The following is a 17,726-nucleotide window of genomic DNA, read 5'->3' as shown; positions in this document are numbered from 1 at the left end:
TAGAAAGGCATTTGGCCTACTAGTTATTATAACTACTGTTTCTACAATTACAGTATTCGATAACACTGTTAGTGCCATCATGATGCGGTTTTGTTGCAATACTGGACTTGAAGGCCTTCAGTTTTATTCATATAATAATGTGCCTCAGTATTTTTTTTTAAATTAGCATTTGAAAATCTCAAAAATGAAAATACTCAGTGACGTTAAATGTTTTGTACCCCTCCCTTTACAAATTCCTCTCTGCTGATGTCCCAGAATGCCAATCTAGCTGCGCCCCTCCCAAAAATATTCTGCCCTCAAATACTGGATAGTCCCAATACTTGACTCAGTGTGTTGATGTGCAGGGAAGGCAGCAGTTACACTGTAGATTTCTGCTCTCACTCATTGGTTAAATATTCAACCAAGAGAAGTTTCATTGAAAGTAAATAAAGTCAACATACCTGATTTAAAACCAGAATCTCAGATCTTTCTTGGGCTTGACCACTAGGCAGCCATGATGCAAATATTCATCCTCCAGGACACGTTTTGGACAAGTATTTTCAAAAACATTCACTCTCCTCTGTCATGGTTCATATTTACGCAAAAAAAATGTGCTTCTTTCATTCAGAGGTCAACACTGAACTCTCCACTCTGGCACAGGGCAGAGGACTGGCCCGCAGCTCAAATGTTGCCACGCAACATTCGCCAACACTGGAAACAAATCAATGCCCTGCTATAGCCGAGAGGAAATGACAGGAAAATCAATGAGGAGCATTGATACACAGAGCAAATGGGCTCTGAGCCATTACACTGGACTTCCACAGTCAACATCAAATTACCATTTCTGTGTTCTTGTATGCAATTCAGTTTGGTGGTGGAGATCTTAAATATAGTTCAGGCTGCGACGTATACGACAGCAGTGTAAAAAACAAAATGGGCTAGCTAAGTGTATAGTACTCGCTCAATATGTTGCGTGCACACTGTTAATGTGGGATCTTATTGACTTCAATGTTGACACTACAGTAATATGAGGGGGTAATGACCTGTGATGACACTGCCTCCAAATGTCCTTCAGCTGTGACCTTCAGCCTCTGCATTTTTTTTTAAATACATTTTAGTATTTTGTTCTTTAATGCACTGCATGTGAGAGGGAGAATATTTCAACCACAAAAGCTGATTCTGTAGTAAGAAAAATGTGTGTTTTGCTTCTTGTCACTTCACTTGCATGTTTGAGCTTCACTGTGCAGAATAATGCATCCACACTCACAAAGTTTCTCTGTGCTCACCTTTAAAACCATTTTTAGACACTTATGTGCGAAACTTCACAACTTGTCCAGAAGCCAATCATGGTCTAGAATGCAACCTTCGGTACACAAGTGATGCGGAAACGTTGTATGTATGTAAATATAATATTCATACTTTTTACGGGCGTAATCAGACTTTTTTGTGGAAAATTTACATCAGACACATAATTATTCAAAGCAACAGGAAATCAAACATGTGCTATATGTGTTGTCTAGATGTCTAGAGGGGATCTTCAAATTAATTTTATTTCAAACTGATCCTTGTTAATAAATAAACATAGCTTCCTTCTTCAACTAAAAAGAGACAGATTTCACTTCAATAGAAATGGACCCCTGGGTGTTTCTGGTTGAGATCAGGAACCACAACAGAATATCAGCACTCAAGTTCAACAACCGGGCTCAAAACTAACAGCAACACAAGCCAAAACACTGTAAATCTTTCTCGTATATATAATGTGTATTCATTCCATCTGCTAGAGTCAGGGAGAGAGATGTCTTTACCAACTTTACAGACCCACTTGGTCTGGCCAATGGTGTTTCCACAAATATCTACCAACAAAGAAATGCAGATGAAATGTCACTCTAAAGATTCAAGTTTATAAAAACTACTTGAAAGTAGTTTTGAGAAAGCCCTGAAGGCTTCTGTGGGCTCGTGGCCGGCTCTTAATGAACTTATGGTAAGTGCAGTCTGACGATAGAACACATTCAGTAAATCACTTTACATCTTTACAAGGACCACAGTTTCGTTAACAGATCCTTTCCTTTCTCTGCAAAATCAGATATTCGGGCTGAGATGTTCGGCGTCCATCAAGTGTTCAGTAGGTGCACTCAGCTGTCAGCCTGGATGTTGTCCCAAACTCTGACTACGTTTGGATCGTCATTGAGGGTTTCTATTAGTGTTGAGGCAGCATCCAGCTGGTCCTGGTCCAGAGACAAGAGGGTGCGGGGAACAAACTCCAACCCAGCAGACACAATCTGCATTCCCAGCTCCTCCAATGAGGCCCGCACCTTCCTCAGGTCCGCCATGTCACAAATAAACTGAAGAGAGAGAAACCCATCAAACTATTCATTAAATCGTGGTAGGGCTGTAACTACTATTGTCATTGTGATTAATTCTGTCTTTCATTCATCAGTGAGTGAGGAAAAATGTCCACGTTAATGGATAAACAACAATGTAAGGCCATATTCCTACCCACATTTACATTTCAGAGCCCACCAAAAAGTGTCTCCACACATGCTTCATTTATCACTAGTGCTGTTATTTCCCTCTTCTGTCTGACCTGCAGGAGGGGCTGCTCCTCCTCATCCTCAGTCTCCTGGACATCTTCGGCTCCCGCCTCAATGGCCAGCTCCAGAGCTCGCTCCGTGGAGACGTTGTGACCGGGCACCACCACCACCCCCCTCTTGTTGAAGTTGTGGCGAGCTCCGTCCGACAGCACCCCCCTGTGGATGAGTACAGAACTACACCTTTGTACGACAACATCATCCCACATGCAACTATTTCATGTCTGTTAAAATGCAAATGGGGTTTCTCCATGTGGACTAGCTGTCCTCTTATTCTGTTCTGCTATTTTTCATCAATAGTGTGCCAGCTGCTTCTTAGCCAAGATAAATTTGTTTGCACAGGGACATCTAGTAGTTTTTGCACAAACCTCTATTATCAGTACACCATTATCACCCTACATTATTGTGTATAATTACTTGTTTGCTTACATGTTTTGGAGGCATTATTGGCGTAAAGACATTTTCAGATATTCCCTTCAGACCAGTTAAACAGTGTTTGTGTGCAGCTAGCCGTGTTTGTTTTACCACTATCTAAGTGCCAGATGTTTCGGATGCCACAGAGTGTCTCTACTCTGTCCGTCAATTTACAGCATGTGGCAGCATACAAACGTGGCAGTATTTCGGCTAAACAGTAACAGCGGAGTGAGATGATAGAAAGCTGGTCCTCACCCGTTCCTTTTAAGTAGGATTTTGATTTCCTGTTGGCAGCGGGAGTTGTTGTCAGTGAGGACCTCAATGAGCAGCAGACATCCACCAGGCCCTCGAGCTTCAATCGTGTGCAGGGACGCTGGCTTGGCCTTTTCCTGTAAAGCCAAGAGAAAAGACATGAATAAGAGAGTTGGAGAATCTTTGCCAAGGAGTATTTAAGCTGTTTATGAGCCTTGTAGTGGCTCAACGCTTTACTAAGACATGTACTATGTGACAGTGTGTTGTCAACCCACCGCACTCTTGATTGCAGTCTCTATGGAGGCTTTGGGCATGTTCTTAGCTCTGCACTGCTCCAGGATGTGGGCTAAGTTCACATTCATGTCTGGATTGGGTCCACCCTCTGCAGATTAAACCGAAATCAACATTTGCTGACAGGAAAACACATCAAAACTGTGACTGAAATGCACGATCGTCTTTTATTTCAGCCTGTTGTGTAATCTCACCTCTCACAGCTATCCTTATCATCATACCAAACTTCATAAACATCCTGCTCCTCGCAGCATCTTTAGGTCCCTTGATGTGTTTCACCTTTGACCACTTGTTGTGTCCGGCACACAGGGCGGAGCTCAGCTGCAGCGTCCTGACAGGGGAGGTCCTCCACGGGAGGTTCAGCACACATGGAGCCGCCGGCTGAAGGACGGACTCTACCGGGGAAGGAAACCTGCCTGAGGTCGCGGCCAATGTCCGGGGGCGCAGGGTCCGGACAGCCCTCAGCACCACCGCCCCCGCCATGCCCTTCACACACACAACCAGTGTTAATGGACGCAGTGTTACAGTGACCTGCTCCACGTGTGGAGCAGAGGCTGCGGTCAACAGCCGAGCTGTGCGCCTCCGTGTGGAGGTGAGGCCTTTAACATGAGAAAATCTTCTGTTTCATATCGATAAGTGAATCAAAACATCCCGAAGTCCTCTAACTTACAGCTTGGACGAGCCAGTGGGGCAGCCGCTGCTGTCCTTGTAGTGAAACTGGCACTTCCGGGTTGTGATCGCGACAGAATTCAGCCTTTCAAAATAAAAGCCCAATCAATCATATGTTTTAACTGAGCATTTTTAACTTAAATTGAATGTCTTGCTCTCTTTTTGTCTTCTATCATTCAGGTTGATGTAATCAATAAGCCCCTTTACTATTCATAAGTATTTGTATGTCACAAGTTTTATTTTAACCTGCATTAACATCATGTTGTCGTTGTATTTTTGCCTTTATAGTCTTATTAAAAGCTATTTGAACTTTATCATCCTGAACCTCCTTGATACTATAATAGTATCTTGTGGTTAGTATGTGCTGTAACCAATCAAAATATATTTAAATATTTATATTTAGAAAATATTAAAGTAAATTATTGCATTACTTAAATATAGCTTAAACAACGACTGAAGCATTAAGGTGACACACATTTTTAGGCACTGGTTACTAATCATTTAATGCCAAACATAATAATAATAATTTAATGCCAGCTCCTCACTTAATACATATTCTTTTCCCATATAAATATATGTATAGATATATATAGTTTTCTGTTCATAAAGTCGCCATTTTTATACCTCTATATTTATTCCTTATTCATTGTGGGTTATATTGAATGAGGAAAATGTGTCAAATTCTGAGCTATGGGAACCAGACACCCCTGGGTGTTACTGGTTGAGATCAGGAACCACAGCAGAATATCATCACTCAAGTTCAACAACCGAGCTCAAAAATAACAGCAACACAAGCCAAAATACTGTAAATCTTCCTCGTATATATAATGTGTATTCATTATGTCTGCTAGAGTCAGGGAAGTTATCACTGGAGATTACAGGTTCCATCTAATTGGCACAAACAGTAGGAAGTGTGGTCTGTATCTGTGTCCTCCAGCGTGGGAACTGGAAAAGAAATGTTGGTCTCCTGCCATGTGAGCAGTTTTTTAAATGACACTGCTTCTATTTATGACGACGGGATATAATGATAACATGCCTATGACCCAATCTCTTGACCAGGATAAAAAAAAAAAAAACATGAACAGAAATGGCAAACGATATTTTTGTGATAAATATGTTAAATTAGGAAACTGACGGTGAAAGGTAAGGAAAAAACAAACAGATACACAAAGAGGATGACAGAGACAGGGAGCCACAGCAGAGGAGAACGAAGAGTTAAGTGAGATGGAAGCAGCAGCCAATCAAGGCCAACCCATCTCTGACAGACAACAGTCCAAAGAACTGAAAAAGGAGCAGATTTCCTCCACAGTGCTCTCCCCTCCCTCCTCCTGTCAGATACCTTCTCACACTACACACTGACAGCCATATGGTCCCCCAGACCTGATCAGTGATGTCCACTGAGCCTCCAGCAGAAGACAGGAGAGAGGAGACATTTTTAAAGGATCATTTCTGGAATAACCTGAAGACACAAGAAGACAGAGGACGCTGATGGGACAGCAAAAAGGAGCAGCTCTTAACTTTGGGATACGGATTGAGGATTGAATATGATCTGGTATTAATCAAACGTCCTGTTTAAGTCAACAGTTTAAAAGACAACATGTCATCTGCACATGGAACTGGTGTCTTGGCTCTTTTCCACTGTGTGATGATAGTGACTGCACTGGTAAGTGTACTGTACTTATCTTGAATATTTGGGTGATTCAGTTATTGATTACATCATTGAGTGCATGTGTTAAATAACTATTGTTTACCTTTCACGTTTTTCGTTTTTGCCACGATCTAAGGGCAAAATAGTTCCTTTCTGTGTCTGTTTTTACTTCTATTGTCAAAAAATTAAAAGAATTTAAGCATGAATATTAGCAATATTTGAACAATTTATAGCTTTATGTTTTAAAATGCAAACATACGTTTTAGTGGATCTTATTTGATATTCGTATTAAAAATAATAATAAAAATAATCTTATATTTGTGCTGATGAATTGGTGAGCTTGAGATGTTCAATAGGTAACGTAACTTAAATGAAGTGAATGCAGCCAAAAGTCTCTTACTCCAGTAGAAACCTGTAAAAGGATTGTTTTCATGGTCTAAATGTAAACTTTTCACAAAGTAGCATCATATCTTACACCTGAATACGACACTGAGTCAGAAATAACACTCCTGTACTGCTGCACTTTGGGCCAAATATAGAAAATTTCATGTATCTGTGAGTTTCTTTGATCGTTTGAAATTTGGACATAGATTTATTTCGTGCTTTGGGTATCGTGCCAGCCATTCACCAGCAAGACTGACCATAGATGAGTTGTGTAACTTTCTTATTTTTGAACAAATGAGGTTATGTGGAAAAACTTTATTTTTGGTTGGGCTGCTGAGGAACATCTATTTTTCATTTTTGAGTATTTTATTTTTATAGTATGACAATAAATCTCTTTGCAGCAAAAAACCCTTGTTAAAAAGAACAGCAATTGAATAACTAAATATTCATCAATTATTAACAATAAGATATCTTAAAATTTGAAATGTTCCTGCAAAATCTTACGTCAAAATGGGAGATTACAAAGGCAACACACACACTCTTACATAGACAAAGAGGAGGTCCCTCTGGAAAATAGAATGTTTTTTTATAAGGGGCACTTTAAGGGGCTTTTGGAGAAAAAATGTTCAGATAAAGCCAGCCGTCTCCTTGATTGAGACAAAAACCAGAAACTATAAAACGAGCTCAACAGCAGCAGTGACACTAAAGCGACCATAAGAAATCTCCTCTGACCCCTCTGACCCTTCACCCACTGAAGCTCACACTGACCACCGTCATCTCCTCAGCCTCCCCGGGTCGATCCCGAGTGTCGACCTCAGGCCGACTGACAGCCTCCTGCTCAGTCAGGCTGAAAATCACTTTACGTGAAGTGGAGGCCGGAGAGAGCAAATTCAATCATGACACAAAGGCGAGGAGATGTCTAAGCCTAATTGTTTTGCTAACCCTCCCACTCCGTCAGCAAAAAAAAACCTCCTATAGAAAGAAAAGTCCATATTGACTTGCATGTAATGAATTATGCTGCATGTGGATGTATTGTATAATATTTGAAGTTGTTTTGTTGAGGCACAAGTGGACAACTTTGATTGACTTAAACCCAGAAGCACAGAGACTAGAGTGACGTGTGTCCACAGTCCACGATACAACAACAACAAGTAGTTTGAGCTGCTCAATATGTCTGTATTGACTTTGGCTGACTGTCCCCTCCAAAAAAACCAAATCACTGTAGGGAATGATAGCTGTTCAGCTTTCTACGTGCTACAGTATTGGAAACACTCTTCACCCATTGACGGTTTATTTTAATGGCTTTCGCCAAGAATGTTAGTTATCACATATCCGTTGACTTGAATTGTTCCAGTTTGGCTTTTCAGTCAGTTTAACAACAGTGAAAAGTTTTCCTCAGGTCAGCAGACGGCTGTGAGAAGCAGTGGTGGAAAAAGTATCTAATCTAAGAATACTCCCTTACAAGTAAAACTCCTGCATTGAGAATCCTATTTAAGTGGCCCACTGAGATTGTTTATATTGCTTAACAACTACTGGAAATACTATCAGGAAATTTGGTGCAGACATTCATGGCCCCCAGAGGATGAATCTTACTGACTTTAGTGTTCTCTTGTGTCTCTTGCTACCATAAGGCTCACAAAAATTAAATAATAAGTAAAAAGTCCGATATTTCCCTTTGAATTATGGTAGATTAGAAGTATAAAGTAGCATAAAATTGATATATTCAGGAATAGAATAGAATAGAAAGCCTTTATTGTCATTGTACTGGGTACAATGAGATTAAAAAAGGGCAGCTCCTTAAAGTGCACAAAAAAAAAGTATAACACAGTATAAAAACACAGTAATAAATAATTAAATAAGTGGCATCAGTGCTGGAATGCAGTAAAGCAATAATGAGGTGACATCAGTGCAGAAACGTCAGTGCAGATCAGAGTTCAAAAAGGTGACAGCTTTGGGGAAGAAGCTGTCTGAGTCTATTCGTTTTTGAACGGATGGACCTGTAGCGCCGGCCAGAGGGCAACAGGTCGAAGAGGTGCATATACCTTAAGAAGTGCAAGTACCTCAAAATTATACTTAAAATACAGTATCAGAGCATAATTACTTCTCCACCACTGGACACAGCTGAAGTCACAGACACAACTCATTCCTCTGGACTTTTGCTTCGTTGTTTGTTTCTTTCTCTTTCTTCGTACCTTTCTGTCTCACCATCTGTCCTCTGTCGGATCAACAGTTCTCATGTGAGTTCTCTGGTTGCTACTTTTGCTGCTCTGTTGTGAAATGCACGTTAGAACACAAAGCTGCTTGTGAAGACCAGCTCTTACCAGCATGGCCAAGGTCCTGAGGACAAGGCCCCCATGTGGCCGGCGGCAGCCACGCCGCCTGGGAAAAAAAGGGGTTGGCAAGGGATCATCACATACCGCACCCTCACGCAACTATTTCACAACACCTGGAGGCAGCACATCAGGTCCTTGGGAGAGTTTGTGGTTGACAGATCGCCTCAGTTGGAAAGAGACTTCAGAGAGACTTTTGTTGCAGGAAACATTTAATATCTGTGGGCTCCTTGCAAAGATAAACGAACGCAGGGACGGTAGCTGCTCAGATAGGCTGAAGCCGCTCTTGAGGTCAGGACAAATCCCAGACAGCCCAGTCAGATGTCTGCACACACAGATCTTTCTTAAAGGATCATTTCACCAGTTACTTAAGTTGTTTTAAAACGTTTACCACAAAGCATTTCTATTCTATGCATTCCATGAGTCTCTTACATACTTAACAGTTTGACATGTCTCTCTCTTTTATCCGCCTGCTACAGATTGACTCTGATGATGTCATCACACGAGAAGAGCAGATCTATGTCCTGATTGGTGCTCACGCCAAGTGTGAGAGGAACATCCAGGCACAAATGGCCCTCGTTAAAGGTGTGTGCTCTGCTTTTGTTCATTTTACTCATTAAAAGCAGGTACTGGATAGAGCTCAGTTTTGCTTAGTTATCCTGTCGTCAAAAGCTCCTGAATCTGATGATCTGTGCAGAGAGAAAATGTCAGCTAAATCCAAAGAATGTCTAATAAACTGCCTAAAAACTGTATAAAAAGGTATCTTTGACACATTTACTCTTTGACTCCCATGAGTTCAGCTTGGTTTTAGTTACGACACACGATCTATCTACAATTACAACCCTTACTTCAGGTAAGATGTCAACATGAGGAATATGCTGAGCATGCCAACAAGGGTGAAAACGCACCCCATATTAGGAAAGTAAGGTGTTTTAACAAGCATATCTGGTATAAAAAGCACAAGAGGGCAGTGAGTGCACGTCCAAATATATAATCAGAAGCAGTATTTATTACATCAGTTATTTATTTGGGATCAGATATAACATCCATCCAATATCCTGCTGACCAGTATCTCTGTGATTAGAGCTGAATTTAGGTGCAGACAATAGCGGGGCATTTTTCATTCAGATTGTGACGCAGAAACTGATGATAAGTTGCATCAGTGGGCTATTTTGAGGGGAGTTTTATACGACGAAGCCCCAGAAGACAAGATAGCGGACAGGCATGGTGAACAACTCTGGTGCATTTATAACTGTCTTAAAATCGTCATCATAACCACCACCACTGCTCACATTGTTTGCAGGCATTTTGTGTCTTTTACCGTTTTATTTTACAGGTTAACTCAACACAAAAGCTCCGCTCTTGGTTAAAACTCTGCTGAAAAGCCGCATGCCACGCTGACACTCCTGTCCACAAATATAAGTATATTTAGTCAAGAACTGTACTTATTTCAATATACTTAACTTGAATATTTCTATTTTATCCTACTTTATTCTGCAACTGCAACTACAATTCAGAGTAAAATATTGTACTTTTTACACCACTACATTTAACTGACTGCTCCTATTACCATTTCAGATTCAAGTTTTCAAAACACACGTTGGCTGATGAATTATTACGGATTAAACAACCCAGTAGTATCTAAAGTGGTTAAAATACCTATGCCTTAACAAGTAATAACATTACACCGTGCTTAAGTATTACTGTGTCAGTAAATATCTAATCTAACGTTTGATATATCAGTTTGGCACACTTTGAGGGGTCCATATTTATGTTTTGCTGCATTTCTTTTTTTGACTTAAGTAAACATTTAAATGCAGGACTTTTACTTGTAATGATTTTTACATTGTTGTAAATAGCAGATCAGACTTGATATCAGCAGTTACGTTCCTTCTTCTGACTGAGCCATGCATCTTTCCAATGAGAAGTGCCCTTACAGTGCAGCCACTTCAAACAGAGGCTCCTACTCAGGGGCCTCCTGAGGCTTTAGGTACCTGGACCTGTTTAGTGCCTACATAGTGCACACAAGTCTGTATAAAGGCCACACTGTCAGATAGCTAACAGCTGTTTCCCATTATTTGTGAAGAAGGTAACTGTATCCCAGAGTGGGATGGGATCATCTGCTGGCCGTGGAGCAGAGCGGGTCATCTGGTTTCAGTGCTGTGTCCAGAGTACATCTACGACTTCAACCACAGAGGTGGGAGAGCTCGAGAGACACGAACACACAGAAGTAATACAGCAGCTTTGTCCTGATGCATGTATCACAGACTGTCGTGCTAATGTTGTGACCCAGGGCGTGCCTACCGCCAGTGTGATGCGTCAGGTAACTGGGAGCAGGTGCCCAGCATCAACCGCACTTGGGCCAACTACACCGAATGCACCACATACCTGACCTCCAACCACAGGAGCCAAGAGGTGGTATGTACAGACGGTGTGTGCGTGCTCATGGTTGGTTGGATGTGTTTAATAGAACATGTAGATGTTTGACGTAGCTGTTACTGATACCTGCAGGTTAATAAATCACTGCTGTTTGGTTTCACCATGCTGTGACCAAATCTGCACACTCTAAGTATGTTTTTGCTTTGCTTCAGAAGGTGTTTGAGAGGCTCCATCTCATGTACACTGTCGGCTACTCCATTTCTCTGGCTGCACTGCTGGTGGCCGTCTCCATTCTCTGCTATTTCAAGTAAGACTCAGAAGCCTGCAGTAATACACATGTGAATGTATTTGCCATAAAACTGAGAAGTGATCATCAATAGTAGATTCATGCCCCCCTGAGAGAGGCAGAAAAAAAGTAATGGAATAATTTCATTAACATCGCTTTCTAACATCCCAACACTTCTCTCTTATACACTTTCAGGCGTCTTCACTGCACACGCAATTACATCCACATTCACCTGTTCACCTCCTTCATATGTCGAGCAGTCAGCATTTTCGTAAAGGACGCTGTTCTCTACTCCATATCTGACGACAGTAATGCTGAGTTCACCACACAGAAGCCTTATATGGTAAAGTAGACCTGTTTTTTATGTTTACCATTTAGCCTTATTATCTTGTTTGCTTTTTTTTTTGGTGGTGGTCCACTTTAGGATGCAATAAATGCTCATGTATTTGTTAAGAAATCAAACTTTAAGTACATCTAATAAGTCTTAGAGATGATACACAGCATGTTTCTTGCTGAAAGTTAGATGAAAATATCTATACAGTTATTTTGTAGATGCAGCTAATGGCCTGTTAGCTTAGCTTAGCATAAAGTCTGGAAACAGCTAGCTTGGTTCTGTTCAAGTGAATTAACATGTTATATCTGAGTTGCTTTGGTAAATTGTCAGTTTTGCACTTTAGTTCTATAAAAAGCATAGATATAACGTATTAACTGTTGAGCTGTTGACTACCGGGAGTGTAGTCTGGCTTTATGGAGACATGGCTGCATCAGGACATTCCTGACGACAATGTTTCATTGGTGGCTTCCAAACTGTTCGGGCCGACAGGGACTGCACCAGGAGCGGTAAACGGAGAGGAGGGGGGCTTGTTGTTCTGGTGAACAACAGGTGGTGCAGTCCTGCTCATATTACTATCAAGGAGCGCATCTCCAGCCCGGACATTGAACTGTTTGCTGTTGGTCTTCGTCCACGTTGCCTGCCACGGGAGTTTTCACATGTTGTTGTGGTGACTGTTTACATTCCTCCTTCTGCCAACCCAACTTTGGCGTGTGACGTCATCCACTCCGCCATAGCCCGGGTACAGACTCTACACCAGAGTGCACTCACTGCTATCTCTGTCTTCAACCATGTCACCATGGCAAAGGCACTGCCCGACTTCAGCCAGTACGTGAACTGTTCCACCAGAGAGGAGAGAGAGGACCCTGGACTCTGGACTCACCTGATTTACTTTTGTGTTTGAAGTTCCCCCTGGGGATTATTAAAGTAATTCTGATTCTGATTCTGATTTAGAGGTTTGTTATCTTTGGACAGAGCCAGGTGAGCTGATTGCCTCATTTCCTTTATGCTAAGCTAAGCTAACCAGCTGCTGACTGTAGGAAAAGTGAAAAGGCGTATTTCCCAAAATGTCGAACCATTTCTTTCAGATAAAGAATATAAAACCCTTTTTCCCCCAATAATGTAGATATGCTGTCTGGCATTTTGTTTGAATGTTTCCTTTACATGCACCTGTTTGTCCTCAGGCCAGCTGTAAAGTCGCTGTTACTCTCTTCCTTTATTTCGTGGCGACCAATCATTATTGGATCCTGGTGGAGGGGTTGTACCTACATAGCCTCATCTTCATGGCCTTCCTCTCTGACAAGAACTACCTATGGGCCCTCACCATCATCGGCTGGGGTAGGCAGCATCTGACCAGACGCTCTGTTCTCGCATATAAAGCTAACAGTGAATCTATTGACAATTTCTCAGTTTTTCTCTCTATTTATCTCAGGTGTTCCAGCTGTGTTCGTGTCAATTTGGGTCAGTGCACGAGCGTCTCTGGCAGACACACAGTGAGTCACATGATGTGTTTACCTGTATTATATTTACATGACACCTATATGACAAATGCTCATTTTAACTCTTTTGCCTCTGCTTCCAGATGTTGGGACATCAGTGCAGGAAATCTGAAGTGGATCTACCAAGTTCCTATTCTGTCAGCCATTGTTGTAAGAAAAGTTTACATTTTAATACAATTAAACAGTATTTGACATTTGGGTTGAACGTGACGTTTCTGTACACCTCCTGGCCTGCAGGTGAATTTCCTCCTCTTCGTCAACATAATACGTGTCCTGGCCTCTAAACTGTGGGAAACAAACACTGGTAAATTGGACCCGCGGCAGCAATATCGGTAATTGTTCAGAATAAAATTCCCCCATAAATGGCTTTTCATCTACCATCCTAATAACATACGAGTTTTTACAAACATTAAATATGTACACTGTTTATCTGCAGGAAGCTGCTTAAGTCCACATTGGTCCTGATGCCCCTGTTTGGAGTTCACTACATGGTGTTCATGGCTCTTCCCTACACTGAGGTCACAGGGCTGTTGTGGCAGGTCCAAATGCATTATGAGATGTTCTTCAACTCATCTCAGGTGAGAATACACACCTTTCAGCACTAATTTACAAGCAATAACTCAAACTGCCACTGTTATTCACTTTTCTGAATGTGCAAATAGTTTCGGGGTTGTACACACGCTTCAGCATTTAAACAACAATTTCTGACACTTTTGAGCGTATTTCATATTCCCAGAATTGAACATTATAACATATTTCAATAAATATGTGTAGCCAAGATACACAAAGCAATAATTCGACATTTTGGAATTGTATTTATTTGTTTTCTTGGAAACAGCTTTTACACTTCTTTTTTTAATTATTGAGCTTTAGAGTAAGCAACTTTTTATTACCTTTGGACAAGGCCAGGCTAGCCGTTTCCCCCTGAGCTAGCTAGCTGCTGCTTGTAGCTTCATATTTAACATGCAGATAATGAGAGTGGTATAAATTTTCCCATCTAACTATATTGTGTTGAAAAATGTCAAAAAGTGTCGCCTTAATCATTCTTCATGTTAAGGCACAATACATTTACAACAATATGGTCTTAACAAAATCTTGATTTGATCTTTCCAGGGCTTTTTTGTGGCGTTTATCTACTGTTTCTGCAATGGGGAGGTAATAAAGATATCATGTAGTTCTGAACAGAGATCTCAGATTTGCTCAGCTGTTTGTGGTCTGATAAAAAAGACAACTTTCTGTTTGTGTCCTTCTTCCTGTTCTCAGGTGCAGGCAGAGGTAAAGAAGGCCTGGTTAAGACGCAGCCTCGCGCTGGACCTCAAACAGAAAGCCAGGATGACCAGCAGCGGCGGCGGAGGCAGCTGCTACTACGGCGGCATGATGTCATACACCACCACCCACAGTGTCAGCCTGTCTGCCGCCAACCCCAGAGCTCTGTCCTTCGCTGGAGGTGTGGTGGGCTCAGGTGGAGCTGCTGCTGGAGGGTTAGGGGTGAGGCCGCCACGCCACAGCACTCTCCCCCCGCAAACCAGCCTGCCTGGATACGTGCCCGCTGACACTAAGACCTCCAGCCCCCAACAGGAGCTGGCTGTACGGAAGCCAGGGGGGACAGAGTCTGGAGTGTTTGCCAGGCATGTCAGAGCTAGCAAGGGGAGTCATGACAAAAGCCAAGGAGCATCTCCAGCCCAAACCCCTGGAGCAGAAGATCCAGACAGCTGCTTATCTCTGAAAGAGCTGGAGACCATCTTGTGATTATTTTGATAAACGTTCATTTGAGGATAAATGAATGAGGACTCATGCAGACCAAGGCAGATGACAGGAATGAGTTTTTCTGGATGAGAAATACTAAAAGTGCTCAGAAAAATGCTACAACTCAGTGAGTGCTGGACAAAGGCAGTTTAATGGGGAAGATCATGTGATATGATTGAAAGCACCAGAATAGCTACTGAGCAGGCCTTGAGATGAGATTGTTTGGTCAGCTCAAACAGAGACTTGTAGGTCTCTGCAGATTTCAGTGGATGGGATCAAATTTCCATCACATAAACGGAACACGAAGGTATTTTCAAAAAGGACACCAAAGACCTTTTCTCATTATGACATACAAGATCAGGATTGTATGCGTGTAAATATGATGGTTTGCCCTGTACAATAATCCCAGTTTTCTAAAGGATATCTTGTGGGTCTATTTAATTTCTATTAGTGTGCATGAAATGCACATTTTTATATGCTTTGTGCAAGAATTGTGAACAGATAAATTGAGTGAAATAATCTGTGAAGATGTGATGCTGCAGAGAAAAGTCAGACCTGGTTGTTTAAACAGGGAGATTTTTTTTTATTATTTTTGTCTCCCTCTACACATTGTGTTTGATTTTCCAGATTAGACTGGCTGACTGTACTTAAAAATGTGTGTGTGTGTGTGTGTGTGTGTGTGTGAGATTGAGTGGCTTCCTTTCTATGAATCTCCTGTAGCAATCCTCCCTTTTCCAGATATTGACCTCCATACATATCAGACACACATTTATGGTAGGAGGGCGCTTTGCTTTAGTTGCTACTCTGCCGAGCTAACTGCCCATATTTGATAGACTGATATTGATGTCTAGACCGGTTGGACTTCTCTCTGCACCTCTGTTGTCGTCCATGTTGTCTGCTCAGCCCTATTTATCAGTCTGACAGGTCCCTGAGGGCTTATGCACAAACCTTTTGCCCCTCCCAAGCCAAACCCCAACTGCCCTCTCCGTGTAACCTCTGCCCCGAACGCCCTCACAACACCGTCTAGAATTTCACACTCTCCCCTCAGGCCTCGGCTCGGAGCAAGAGGCACTGAATTGTTTGTGGACCTGGAGCATGAGTGGCGAACCTGCCGCACAAGCCACCAGTATTCACAAGACAAACAGACAGGAAATTGTACCTGTAAATATTTTAGGACTGTTGAGGTGTATAGTCTACTGCTCTGTGTTTATAGGGTGTGTAAGATAACTCTAAATAATTTAATAAATGTTTTGGGTTTGTGCCTTGAGAGTTTAAATAAAGCGAATAAAATTAAACTGAACTAAGCCACATGGAAGTGATTTAGTTACTGATTCACTCTCAGCTCTGTGTAGAAAATGTTCTGTTTATCGTTTCAGCGCAGAGCTTAAGGTAACACACGCAAGCTGGTAGCATTTAAACACTTTCGCGGATTTTTTTAGTGCAATTTTGCACGCTTTTACAGAAATGTTCAATCGCTAGCAGTGTGACTTTTAAGTGCTGCCTGTTTGCAAGACAAACAAACAAGTCAAACAAGAGATAAATGTGAGAAAATGTTAATGCCTGTCTGAGAAAAATGTATAAACTGTATGGTGAGGGGTTTTACAGCCTTAAAATATATATAGTAATTGTACAAAATAAAGCTGACTATACTATAAAGCTGGGTTATTTTTAGAACGTAACCCCCGCTATAAACGAGGGACCACTGAACCCAAATATTTTAAGCAATTATCAATTTATTCTCTTTTTTATTATTTTATTTATCTATTTATTTATTTGACCTTTATTCAACCAGGTAAGGTATTTGGACATAGCAACAGCTTAAACATTTGCAGACAAAATAACACAAAAATCAGACAACAGATGATGATGATAAGAAGAAGAAGAAGAAGAAAAGGAAGGAGGGGGAGAACAAAATAAGGTTAAATGGAGGCTAAATTAAGAATGGAGTCATTTGTCAGAGAGTTAACAATGGTCTTGACTTCTGGCAGAGATATCAGATTCAACAGTTTAATTTCCTTTTTCAGGTCCGTCTAAATGGGTGGAGTATACGTGAACGCTTTCTTTCCCTTCTCCGTCTGTACAATTCGAGCAGACACGGACACTACAGAGCACAAAAGATGTGTCACCAACGTCATTGGAAGTCAACATCAAGTATGAATATAGAATATAAAGTTCAAGGTTCTGTTCACCGTAGTAAAAACACTGAACCGCTGTCATCCGAGGTTTGAAATATCTAAATGTGTTTAATAATATAATGATAATCCAACAGGCTGAGAATTTATTTGCTCTTAAGATGGAGCAGCGCGGATGATGCTCACATGCCATTTATATTTAAAGGAGTTACCAGTTTTACAAATCATTTTCAATATACTTGCCATGAGGAGTATTTTCATATATTATTCACCTGGTAAAACAGATTTCCAGGCTTTCCCAAAAAATAAAAAAGTAAATAAATAACCCCGATGATGTCATTTCATTTAGGTGTAAGACCTTCATTACAAACTGGATGTGTGGAGTTTGTAAGACATGAGCATTTAATTTAGGAGGTTGAGCTCTACTAGAGAGACACTACAAGTCAAGATGACTCTGCCTCTTCTGCTTCAGTCATGGCCACTCATTTTCCCTTTTGTTTTTTAAATCTGTCCCCTATGAGTCCCCACACTTATGGAGGTGCATTCAAGAATCAGTGGACTGCCCCTTTAAGTGAATAGGGAAGATTATATAAGGCTCTGACCCTGCTGCAAATAAGTCGCATGAAATGGAACTAATTATCAATATTAACAATAGTATTAGAACATAGTTTGACTTACCTATATTTGTTTTTAGGTGCATTTAAAATACATAAAATGCATTATTGTGACTGAAACTACTAAGAGAAACAAACAAACAAACAAAGAACTTTGTCTTCTGTCCCAAACTAGACAAATACA

General features: G+C 41.2%; 2 protein-coding genes across 2 annotated transcripts; one reads left to right on the top strand and one right to left on the bottom strand.

Annotated features, from left to right (window-relative positions):
* Positions 1–1,250: 1,250 nt before the first annotated feature.
* taco1 (translational activator of mitochondrially encoded cytochrome c oxidase I) lies at positions 1,251–4,242 on the bottom strand. Its single transcript, XM_070851922.1, has 6 exons — positions 4,195–4,242; positions 3,719–4,010; positions 3,509–3,615; positions 3,237–3,370; positions 2,564–2,726; positions 1,251–2,321 (listed from the first exon to the last, which is right to left on the bottom strand). The coding sequence occupies exons 2-6, from the start codon at positions 4,005–4,007 to the stop codon at positions 2,112–2,114; spliced, it is 903 nt and encodes a 300-aa protein (XP_070708023.1). The 5' UTR covers positions 4,008–4,010; positions 4,195–4,242; the 3' UTR covers positions 1,251–2,111.
* A 1,337-nt stretch (positions 4,243–5,579) lies between these two features.
* pth3r (parathyroid hormone 3 receptor) lies at positions 5,580–15,420 on the top strand. Its single transcript, XM_070851825.1, has 13 exons — positions 5,580–5,856; positions 9,035–9,140; positions 10,642–10,752; positions 10,849–10,973; positions 11,150–11,241; positions 11,416–11,563; positions 12,736–12,889; positions 12,984–13,044; positions 13,134–13,200; positions 13,288–13,382; positions 13,487–13,628; positions 14,164–14,205; positions 14,314–15,420. The coding sequence occupies exons 1-13, from the start codon at positions 5,791–5,793 to the stop codon at positions 14,797–14,799; spliced, it is 1,695 nt and encodes a 564-aa protein (XP_070707926.1). The 5' UTR covers positions 5,580–5,790; the 3' UTR covers positions 14,800–15,420.
* The last annotated feature ends 2,306 nt before the right edge of the window (positions 15,421–17,726 follow it).

The sequence above is a fragment of the Pempheris klunzingeri genome, chromosome 20 (genome assembly GCF_042242105.1).
Source record: "Pempheris klunzingeri isolate RE-2024b chromosome 20, fPemKlu1.hap1, whole genome shotgun sequence".
NCBI classification, from domain to species: domain Eukaryota; kingdom Metazoa; phylum Chordata; class Actinopteri; order Acropomatiformes; family Pempheridae; genus Pempheris; species Pempheris klunzingeri.
The sequence above is the reverse complement of the archived record's forward strand: the minus strand, read 5'-3'. Positions and strand labels throughout refer to the sequence as shown.

Bases quoted from the DNA above. Each gene is read 5' to 3' on its own strand.
- taco1 (XM_070851922.1), bottom strand. From the start codon at position 4,007: ATGGCGGGGGCGGTGGTGCTGAGGGCTGTCCGGACCCTGCGCCCCCGG. The intron at 3,616-3,718 runs GTGAGATTACAC...TTTAATCTGCAG, and splicing joins GATAAGGATAGCTGTGAGAG to AGGGTGGACCCAATCCAGAC. The intron at 2,322-2,563 runs GTCAGACAGAAG...CTCTCTCTTCAG, and splicing joins AGGAGCAGCCCCTCCTGCAG to TTTATTTGTGACATGGCGGA.
- pth3r (XM_070851825.1), top strand. From the start codon at position 5,791: ATGTCATCTGCACATGGAACTGGTGTCTTGGCTCTTTTCCACTGTGTG. The intron at 10,753-10,848 runs GTGGGAGAGCTC...GTTGTGACCCAG, and splicing joins CTACGACTTCAACCACAGAG to GGCGTGCCTACCGCCAGTGT. The intron at 11,242-11,415 runs GTAAGACTCAGA...ATACACTTTCAG, and splicing joins TCCATTCTCTGCTATTTCAA to GCGTCTTCACTGCACACGCA.